Here is a 10,942-nt window from a genome sequence, read left to right as displayed (position 1 = left end):
ATATATATATATATATATATATAATATACTTTATAGTATAATTGTATAAAAAATAAAAAAGTACATTTTGAAGTCACACTTTGTGGAATGACTACTTATGTTAAACCAATTGTTTTATTATTTTATATATATATATATATAATATACTTTATAGTATAATTGTTTAAAATATAAAAAAGTACATTTTGAAGTCACACTTTGTGGAATGACTACTTATGTTAAACCAATTGATTATTATTTTATTATTAAAAATAATAATAGAACTAAGTGCCGTATACTTCCACAGGAAATGCTAGTGAATACGTGAATATATGAACTGAGTGTGTTAGACTATTGTATGATATTAGATCATCATGGACTGACATCACCGCTCTTTCTTGCTCAACAGTGGCATTTTCCACCAAACCCAAACATCCATCAGTGATTCCCACTACTGAGAAGAAGACAAAAAAAGGAAAAAGGAAGGGCAAAGGAAAAGGCAAGGGAAGAAAGAAGAACCCCTGCCTGGAGGAATACAAAGATTTCTGCATTCACGGAGTGTGTCAGCATCTGAAGGAGTTGAACACTCATTCTTGTGTGTGAGTTTCATACAGTTCTTTAGTTTTTTCCAGTTCTTGTTCAACAAATTAAGGACATCTTTTGTTTTAGGCTTAACCTTTACTTTTATTCATCTAGCAGTATCCAAAGCTGCTTACAAATGAGGGAAAAAAACAAGCAGTTAATCATATAAAGGCCCCCAATATCAGCAATATTACAATATACAGTTTGAATAGTAGATCAGAATAGCACAAAATTAGAGCAGAAAAAGAGTAGAATGATAAAAGATAACAGAATTATTGCTTTTACAGAATAGGAATTTAATCTAAATGAATATCTGAATAAATGAATGAATGAATGAATTAATTTATTTGATATGATTCTCCTGTTGTGCGGTTGAACTAATTTTGATCTTTTGGATGGTCTTTCTTACAGTTGTAAAGCAGGATACTCGGGAGAGAGATGCCATATATTTACCCTACCAGTTGGTAAGGAGGAACCGCGTTACAGCCGGACCACAGCTCTAGCGGTCATAGCTGTGGTCCTATCCCTCATGTGTCTTGCAATCATCGCTATTCTGCTGGCACTAAGGTGAGTTACCATGAATCAGCATTATATTATTCTTAATTATTAAACCATTGATGTTTTACAAAATTCCTTCGATATTCAGCATGTTTTTCTTACAGGTACCACAAAAAAGGTGATGCTGATGTAGAAAGAGAAGAAAAGGTCAAACTTGAAGCAACGTCAGTACAGAAGTGATAAGGGAAGAAAGGTAAATAGTTCTCAATGAATGGCCAGATTTTATTTGTTTCTTATTCAAATTAATACAAAATAATATTTATTACTGTTTTACAGGGCGAAGAAAGCCAAAAGGACATGTGACCCATGGATAGATAGCCCCCGTTCAAACTGATCCTATGCCCTTGATGTCCTGCAGTCATGGTGGCTGTCTAGACTGGCATGAAGGATGTTTTGAATGCTGCTTCCATGTGCAGTACAATGTCCTTATCAATGTATTCCCCTTGTGGAGAACATACTGAGAGGACTGAGCCGAATGAATGTATTGCGACTTTAATCAAGTTGCTTTTTTGTTTGTTGCTTATTTATTTATTTCAAAAAGGGTGTTTCTGGTTCCCTTTCCAATGGTCTCTCCCATTGCGTATACATGCTTATGGGGGAAACTACTGTTTACTCTTGGTACTGAAGCCTGATTTGTTCACGTTCGTGTACCTGCACAAACAAATGGTGCTTCAACCCACCAAAAGGGGGGGAGCCAACTACTATACAAGTCTGCTCAGAGTGCCATTCGTCAAAATGTTCTCCTTCAGCGACTCCTTGCTGGACTCTGAAGCAAGAAGCCGACGCCGAAGCTGACGCTAGAAGCCGGAGCTCAGCAGCTCGCCGTAGACCAGCCCCTGGCAGCGGAAGATCGCTGAGCTCCTTCCCCTGCGGCCATCCGGCAACTTAAAAGAGCAAATTCTGAGCAAATTTCAAAAGCAGATAGGCACGGTGAGTGTGTCGCTTGACTGGGCTGCGCTCACCGGGACTGATTACCCTAATTGCGAGAGCTTCGCTCTCGGATCGTCTTTTTCAACAGAGGCAGTCCTCCACAGCCTGCTTCCTCGTTTCTCCCCACCCAGGAGCCTCGGAGGAAGAAACATCGGGGCAGCAGGACTTAAAGGGATAGTTCACCCAAAAATGAAAATTAGCCTGTGTTTTACTCACCCTCAAGGCATCCTAGGCGTGTCTGACATTCCTCTTTCAGACTAACACATTCAGAGTTATATTCGAAATTGTCCTGTCTGTTCCAATCTGTATAATTGCAGTGAATGGTGCCCCTGTTTCTGAATCCAAAAAAAGAGTATCCATCCATCATAAAACTACTCCACACGGCTCCGGGGTGTTAATAAAGGCCTTCTGAAGTGAAACGATGCATTAGTGTAAGAAAAATATAGATTTTTAAAATTTATATACTGTAATCTCCAGCTTCCAGTCGCTCAAGCAGGTGCATTCATGACAAGGCCTTCGAGCGTATGACGTAGACATAGCGGAAGGCGCAACGTAAACTCTAGGGAGAAGAGTGTAGTTTTGCGAGAATAAGCTCCAGGAAGAAGAGTGTAGTCTCACAAGAACCAAGTTTTGTTTACAGCACAGGGAAACCACATGAACTATATCTGTAGTTTGTGCCACCGCCGCAGCCTCCTCCATCTCGCATTCCTGGTCGGTATACTCGAGTTCAAACAAATATGGCTGGGCAAAAAAAACTCATTCTCCTCTTGCCTTATATCGAAATCCTCCGTCATTTTTCACTCAGAATCTTCGTTTTGTAGTACTAGTTCATGACAGGTGTTTTGTTTTGCTTTCTCCTCTATGCTTCTGCGTTCGTTACTCTCTCCCCAGAGCTTAAGTTGCGCCTTCCACTACACCTACGTCATGCGCTCAAAGGCACGCCTTGTCATGAACGCGCCTGCTTCAGCGACCGGAAGCTGGAGATTACAGTCTATAAATGTTTAAAAATCTATATTTTTCTTACACTAACACATCGTTTCGCTTCAGAGGGCCTTTATTAACACCCCAGAGCACGTGGAGTAGTTTTATGATGGATGGATGCACTTTTTTTGGGCTTCAAAAACAGGCACCATTCACTGCCATTATACAGCTGTCACGGTGCACACACACGAGGAACACGGGCACGAAGGAGCGAGGAGACACGGAGTAGAATCAATCAAAAGGGTTTTATTAACAAAGGCTGGGGATCACAGGACTCGACACATCAGGACGACAGGATGACGTTCAACGACTGACAAAGGACAAGAACTAGAACACACTTTAAATACACAGGAACTGATCAGCAGGAATCCCCTGGGCTCAAGTGATGTCATGCTGGCTCAAGTCCCATGTACCTCACTCTTCCCGCAGCACCTCGATTCGCTGGTGTGTTTCACACGTGAGGACCAGCGCCCCTCTATGTCATTGACGGCCTCTGACACAGAGGACTGGGCATGTCCCGGTGAGGACCCGGACCCCCTCCCTTCCTCTCAACCAATATGGCCCAGCGTGGACAGCGAGCTGATCTGCCTTTTTCATGAAGGCACGCCTCCTATTCAGCTCGTGCTAACTCTTCCACTTCTGCTGCTCTCACCTCTGTTGATGGTGCTGAAGAAAAAGGATACAACAAGCTCCCACTCATTTGTGCCCTCCATCAGCTTTGGGGGTAAAAGCCCATGCAGTGCATCCGTCTAAGCCCTGCAGAACGACCTCCGCTCTGGCGAATAGAGCCTATGTAGCGGTTGGCCAGGCTAGCTCAGCGCTTCAAAAGATGGCTGTGCTACAAGTATTTCAGGCCAAACTCCTCCATGGTATGGATGAGTCTGGACAGAATCCTGAGGCCTTCAAAGAACTGCGCACAGTGACTGCCCTGGCTCTGCGCACTAAAAAGGCCACTGCGCAGGCGATCGTCAAGGCCATAGCCAACGTGGTGCTGGAGTGCCACCTTTGGCTTAACTCAACTGAAATCAGGGACGCTGACAGAGTCGCTCTCCTGTCTCTCCAAAGGGACTGTTCGGCCCAGCCGTGGATGGATTCACTGAGCGTTTTACAGCAGCTCAGAAGTCCTCGCAAGCTATGCAGGACTTCCTGCCAAAACGTTCCAGTTCGGTGGCTGCTACAAGTCACCAGAAGGCTCCATCCACTCAACAGCCTGCCAAAGCTGCGCCATTAAAGTCCCAGCCTCCTCTGAGATCTGAGCCTGGGCTTGAACAGTGCTTCAAGATGGTGAAACGATTTCCATTTCCGAAACGCCAAGGACCCCACCCACATTTGACGCTGGATCCTGAGCCTCAAAAGCTGTCCTGATCAGCAAGAGAGGAAGAGGAAAGGGCTAAGTCTCGCAGAGGCTGGATTTCCCTCAAAGAAGGCTCATGTCTGCTTTCCATTCCCCAGCCTTGTAGGCGATGGAAGCTCTGTTCTAACTGGACCCGCCCTTCAGCCCAATAAAATTACTGCTGTGACAGCGGACCCACATACTCAAAAGAGCAATTCTCCACTTCTCACTGCCATGGCGGTCAGTTCCCTACCCCATAGTGGCAATCTGCCAATCGAAAAGCTAAAACCACTGTCCATCTGGCTTCAGGCTTGGAAAGCTATCCCGGATGTGTCAGGTTGTATTACCTTGACGACTGGCTGTTGCTAGCCAGGTCGGAGCAGGAACTTATCGCTCACATATCGTTGCTACTCAACCATCTAAAGCAACTTGGGCTAAAGATCAATTTAGCCAAGAGTTCTGTCAACCAGCCAGTGAATCGTCTTCCTGGGGACAGTGTTCGATCCAGCCCAAATGACATGCTGTACAGGGGCAATGTAGCTCGCCCGGTTCAAATGATCTGGTCTGTCTTCTAGAGGGCAGAGGTAGACCCCTTCGCCTAAGAAGACAACTTTTACTGCCCAATTTACTTTTTGAAGCACCAAGATACCCGGGCCCACGATTGGCCCTGCGCTCACTTGTATGCCTTCCTGACTGGTGTACAGCACGCAGCCTGGACCCGTCCTCTTGTGACGTGCCACACGTGCTAACCTTTTTACAAGAGTTGCTGGATAAAGGACGCACCCAATGTTCCACACTCAAAAGTTTATGTGGCAGCCATCGCAGTGAATCATGCTCTCGTGGCTGGCCAATAAGTCAGTAAAAATGACCTGGTCGTTAAATTTCTGAGGGGAGCTTGGAGGTTGAACCCGCTTCGTCCTCACTCTGTGCCGACTTGGGACTTATCTATAGTCTTTAGGGCCCTACGAGTTCCTCCCTTTGAACTGCTCCAGTTGGCTGATTTGTGGCACCTGTCGCTCAAGACCACCCTCCTCTTGGCATTAGCATCGGTCAAGTGCCTCATGTCTTGAGTTTGGGTCTAACGACTGTAAAGTCATCCTCAAGCTAAGACGCGGCTATGTGCCTAAGATGCTCTCAACCCTGTTTAGAGCACAAGTTATTACCCTTCTAGCTCTTCCTAGTTCAGTGGACGAGCAGGGTCCCAATCCACTCTGCCCTGTTAGGGCTCTTAGAGTGTATGTTGAGCGCTCTGGCCCGATTCAACACTCGGAGCAGCTCTTTGTATGCTTCGGAGGCTGCTCCAAAGGGCTGCCGGTTATGAAACAATGACTCTTGTTGGATAGTCGATGCTATAGCCCTGGCTTATGCCACAGAGGGCTCACTGCCCTATTGGGGTGAGGGCCCACTCCACTCGAGGAATGGCCTCCTCCTGGGCATGGTCCAGTGGGATCTCTATTGGCGATATCTGTGCGGCCGCCGACTGGTCGTCCTATGTAGGTTTTACTATGTAGTCCCCAGCGAGTTAAGCTCGGGGCTCATTCATACTCATGCTTCTTAAGGGCCCTTATTTCGACACGCAGAGCTTCTTAGTTATGCAATTACTTATAGCACAGTGCTATTTGGATGTGTTCCTCATAAGAGTATATACGCAACGGGAGAGACCGTTCGAAAGGGAACGCTCCGGTTACTAACGTAATCTCGGTTCCCTGAGATAAGAGAACGAGCGTTACATAAGTTGCCTTGCTATAAGTCTGCACGCGAGACGATGGCTGCAGCTGACAGTCGAAAGATTCTGATGGCTTTGAGCCAACTTATATAGTAGTCGGCTCCTCCCCTTTTGGCAGGTTGAAGCGCCATTTGTTCATGCAGGTATACGAACTTGAACAAATCAGGCTTCAGTATCAGAGTAAACAGGAGTTTCCCCCATAAGCGTGTATACGCAACGCTCGTTCCCTTATCTCAGGGAACCGACGTTACGTTTGTAACCAGAGCGTTTCTCCCATCAGTCTAAATCTATAGTACTGTCGGAAACACCACAAAGCACTTGTAATTATTTATTTATAATGTATTGGTTATTTATTTTGATATGTAACAATTTTGTGTACTGAATGCACTGTTAGTTTTGTATATGTGTTTTTATTGTATAGATATTTATTATTGATAGATACAATCAAATAATAATAGGGCTGAAGTTGCATAACAGACTGTACAATCACATATGGAAGACCCTCCAGTATAGTTTTAATAATATTATAGCTAAACTGTGAAATAAACAGATTTGTGGAGCTCTAAAAATGCAATCAATTAAATCACATACTGTGGAGGAATGTCTGACACAGGGCTTTGTAGGTATATCCATTACTGAGAAAGTGTAGCTTAAATTAAGTTAAATAAAATAGAATATGTGTATCAAAATATTTTTAAGTACTGTGTATAGTATAAAATAACATGATTTCATTTAATAATTGTAAGCAATAACCAAATATTTTCAACCAATGAAATTACTGTTTCACTTTAATAAACAATTGTTTAAAAAACATTGTGACTGTCTGTGATCTTATTTTAAGTGTTTATATTATTATAATATATAATGTATGTTATAATATTTGTTGTAGCATATTTGTCTTGTAATCTTTTTTTTTTTTTTATAAAGTTTAAAAAATTGAGAGGTCACTGGGGTGGGAATGAATATGTTGTGTTATGTTATGTTGTGGTATACATCTCATATACATTTGTATATGTATTGGTATACGTCTCATGGAATGTGCATGTGCTGGTTGGTTTACTATAGTTTGTCTCCTGGATGGCAGAAGAAACAAAATAAAGTGACTCCTTGAGCCATAGTGCAGAACATACATGACTTTACAAGACAAAACAACATGTTAACATGTTAATAATTACAGATATTTTCTTGAAAAATGTAGCACTGAATTGAAACATTCCAGATGTAGTGCAAAACTGGCTGTACAAATGGAAAAGACAGCATTGGCTTTTGAAACATTACACTTACATTATTATTCACAATAAATATAAAGTCTTGCACACGTTTAATATCTTATGCACCGAGCCATTCCTGTGCTACACTATTTTAAGACTGATGCTGTTTCTATAAACCTACCGTGCTGCCTATCTAGAGAGCATTTTTGAGAACCAGCCGTCTGTCCGAAACCGAAAATGCTGTCCAGGCGAGAGGGGGTCTAGGCAGACCTTTCACTAGCATTCGCGACCATCTTGCGCATGCGCAGTGCCTCATTCTACTCAGCATCATGGCGGCTCCCATAGACCTCGAGTTGAAAAAGGTAAACGAGGGTATACAGATTTATTAATAGAAACTAAACGGGTTTAATGCTTCGTCATTATAAATTAATCGAGTAAAGAGTTTTTAAACTCGGGTAGATTAGAATTATGGCATGGAACTGTAAAAGCGATGTGATATAACGTACCAATATGCAACTTCGGTGCACTAGAATGCTTTTCAGTTTTATTAACTTATTCTTGGTATAAAGTCAAAATATCATAGACATTATACTTTTAGTACTGTGAATTCCTTTACTACTGTAAACCCTTTATAAATTAATATGTATACATACATCAAACGATGTACGAAGCTTTCAAAATATAGCCGTCATTTTGGTTATTTAATGTTTACTTTTTTGCTAATTATTCGTAACTGCGATATTTTTTGATGAAATGTATGATTAAAATAAAAAACCTTCTGCAAAAAGGTTTAAAGAGTAATGTAAATTTTCAGTAATTTCTGCACTTTAGTCCATATGGTTGAGTTTGTAGTATATAGAACAACCCTTCTTCAGGTACTTCTATAATAACTTTCTCATTCACATCCAATAAAACATTTTTAAAGGCATGAGAAAAGTCGATGATATTGCATTTAAGATCTCATTTAACTCAAACTGCAATCCTCACATCTGTATGCCACAGGCCTTTGCGGAGTTGCAGGCTAAAATGGTTGACACCCAGCAGAAGGTGAAGCTGGCAGACCTGCAGATCGAACAGCTGAGCCGCATGAAGAAGCACGCCAACCTCACGCACGCAGAGATCACATCGCTCCCTGACAGCACTCGCATGTATGAGGGAGCAGGACGCATGTATGTACATTTTGTTGCTGTAAAATCTGCCCTAAATTAGTTTTTTTTTTTTTTTACTCTGTTGTTCACTGTTTTGACCATCTTCTCACTTTTTCCAGGTTCATTTTACAGTCAAAAGATGAGATTGCCAATCAGCTTTTGGAAAAGCAGAAGACGGCAGATGAAAAGGTCAAGGAGCTTGAGGTAAGTTAGGATCACAAAAAAAAAAAAATGTAAAGCGTCTCTCTCAGTTACACATTGTCATGCATCTCAAAACTTTGTTACTTCTCAGGAGTACTGATTTACATGTTTACATCTGGTATTAAAATACATGTTGAGATCCAATCACAAGTGTTCAGTACAGGTGTAAACAAAGTCTTGTTTTGGACCTAGTCACTGAAACCACATTTTAGGGGTGTTGCATGTGGCACATACATTAGTGTAAATGCTAATGTGTAATTGTCTAATCAACCACTGATACAATGTCAACGTTTCACAGTTTGCTGTTTATGCATCATCTTGAAAAATATGATAGAATTCCATACATATACAGATTACACAGAACAGCTTCAGTATGCCATATGCAGTGACACAGATAATTCTCTTGGGGTAAAAGTTAAGTTAACTAAATGTAGATCATATCTGAAATTCATTTAATGAATAATAACTGAGTATTCCATTTTAATCATCATATTTGTGTTTAAAAAAATAGCAATGATAAAATTCAGATATATTTTTATAGTATATTATTTGTGTTTTATAATATAAATATATTTTATTAATAATAATATTAGTTTATTATTCTGTGCTTTATCTGTGCATTTATAATGTTATGAAAGATTTCGGTTTCAGACAAAATGTGTCACGGTTCACACAAAAGTATTAGGCAGCACATCTGTTTTTAACACTGATTATGGAAAAAAAAAATTTTTGAGCACCAAATCAGCATATTAGAATTATTTCTGAAACAATATTTCACAATATTCCTGTTTTGCTGTATTTATGATCAAATAATTGCAGTCTTGGAGGGCATAAGAGACTTCTTTAAAAATCCCAACCCCAAACTTTTGAACAGTAGTGCACATGCATTGATACAGTGACAGTGATGTATGCACTCATGAAAGGAAAACTCCCCAGTTTGATGAAATCCAATCACAAGTGGTCCAATGCGTTTGAAGTGCATGTGGTGTAAGCAGTAATGCGATTAGGTCGACCACTTGTGATCAAATCACCCAAGACGGATGTTAATACCAGGTGTAAACCGAGCCAATGTCTTGTATTTGTAGTTGTATTGTAGAAATTTGTGAATTTCAAAAAGAAGGTGTCAAAACTGTTAGCTTGTTCAATTGCTTTGTCATGGTTCTATTACAAAGATGACTAAAACCATCAGAAGTAGAAAGTTTAGACAATTCATAAAATGTCTATGCAAAGAAAAAGACTAAATGTATTTTTATTAATGACACTGGACCACTTTTAAATAATGTTTTATGCAAATTAATGTATAAATAGTATTTTGATGCAGAAAGATCTTATGTTTTTGTTGTGTGTGTGTGTGGCTTTAAGTGTTTACACGGAAGCTATGCTCAGTTTCTGTTTCTTTAAAAACCCACATGCTTGTGCGGTTATTTTTTCCACTGAGACATGTTTGCATGCTTCTCCCACAGTTTTGCAAGTACACTCAGAATTTCACATTTGGTGTTTGTGGGCAGAAGCCCCCAGTGTTGTTTTAGCTCCTCGGTGCATTCAGGGGGAGGTATATGTGCGGTTAAAATAATGGGCATACATCGCAGCGTTCCCGTCACTAAGGTAAAGCCACATGAGCTACATAGCCCTCATGATATACTTATCTTCTCATAAACATTCACATGCTGCATGTTATATTATTTGTGCTGTCATCCTTTTGCCTGGACCTGTGCTTCATTTGGCATAAAGTCCTTATTTGTGGACAATGTACAGCCAAACCCCCAGGTTTGTTTTTGTAAAATACTGCCTAAAGTTTTTATGAAATTCATAGTCCACTGACAGTCATTTTAGCCAATGAGAAAGCTGCACTGGAACTTAGTAGGTGGTCTGAGAGAAACTGTGAAAGGGCTGATGTATTCATTCTTGATTTGACTTACCAAGAACTCATTGTAAGGAAATTGTGATGACAAATGTCATCGTGATCATCTACATGTGGGCCTCTATGAAAATGACTGATGCAATTGATTCAGTGTCACATCATGTTTCTCCTTTTGTGGGGTGTTGATAATCGTAGATGTTGTCACAGGTTTTGGTCTCACCAGCATCGAATTTAAATGATCTGCTCTTTCGAAGTTCCTTTGAAATTGGATTGCTTGTTTGTTCGTTTTTTGAGGGATTTCTGATTGTGTCCTAATGTAGCATAGACATTATGAAATGGGTAGAGTCCAAGGTGGCTGTAGATGAAATTTTTTTTTTATATATATATATATATATATATATATATATATATATATATGTGTGTGTGTGTGTG

General features: G+C 40.8%; 2 protein-coding genes across 2 annotated transcripts in view; both read left to right on the top strand.

The window, feature by feature from the left end:
* LOC107684707 (proheparin-binding EGF-like growth factor) overlaps positions 1-2,208 on the top strand; it is a 4,776-nt gene extending 2,568 nt beyond the window's left edge. The window contains exons 3-6 of the mRNA XM_016481040.1: positions 389-578; positions 973-1,128; positions 1,224-1,312; positions 1,396-2,208. Of these exons, the coding sequence (XP_016336526.1) occupies positions 389-578; positions 973-1,128; positions 1,224-1,299 (422 nt within the window). The 3' untranslated portion in view covers positions 1,300-1,312; positions 1,396-2,208. The remainder of the gene's footprint in view (positions 1-388; positions 579-972; positions 1,129-1,223; positions 1,313-1,395) is intronic.
* A 5,329-nt stretch (positions 2,209-7,537) lies between these two features.
* Positions 7,538-10,942, top strand: part of LOC107684739 (prefoldin subunit 1) — a 20,630-nt gene continuing 17,225 nt past the window's right edge. Inside the window, exons 1-3 of the mRNA XM_016481079.1 lie at positions 7,538-7,662; positions 8,303-8,469; positions 8,568-8,652. Of these exons, the coding sequence (XP_016336565.1) occupies positions 7,630-7,662; positions 8,303-8,469; positions 8,568-8,652 (285 nt within the window). The 5' untranslated portion in view covers positions 7,538-7,629. The remainder of the gene's footprint in view (positions 7,663-8,302; positions 8,470-8,567; positions 8,653-10,942) is intronic.

This window comes from Sinocyclocheilus anshuiensis, unplaced genomic scaffold (genome assembly GCF_001515605.1).
Source record: "Sinocyclocheilus anshuiensis isolate Anshui unplaced genomic scaffold, SAMN03320099.WGS_v1.1 scaffold509, whole genome shotgun sequence".
Classification (NCBI taxonomy): Eukaryota; Metazoa; Chordata; class Actinopteri; order Cypriniformes; family Cyprinidae; genus Sinocyclocheilus; species Sinocyclocheilus anshuiensis.
The sequence above is the reverse complement of the archived record's forward strand: the minus strand, read 5'-3'. Positions and strand labels throughout refer to the sequence as shown.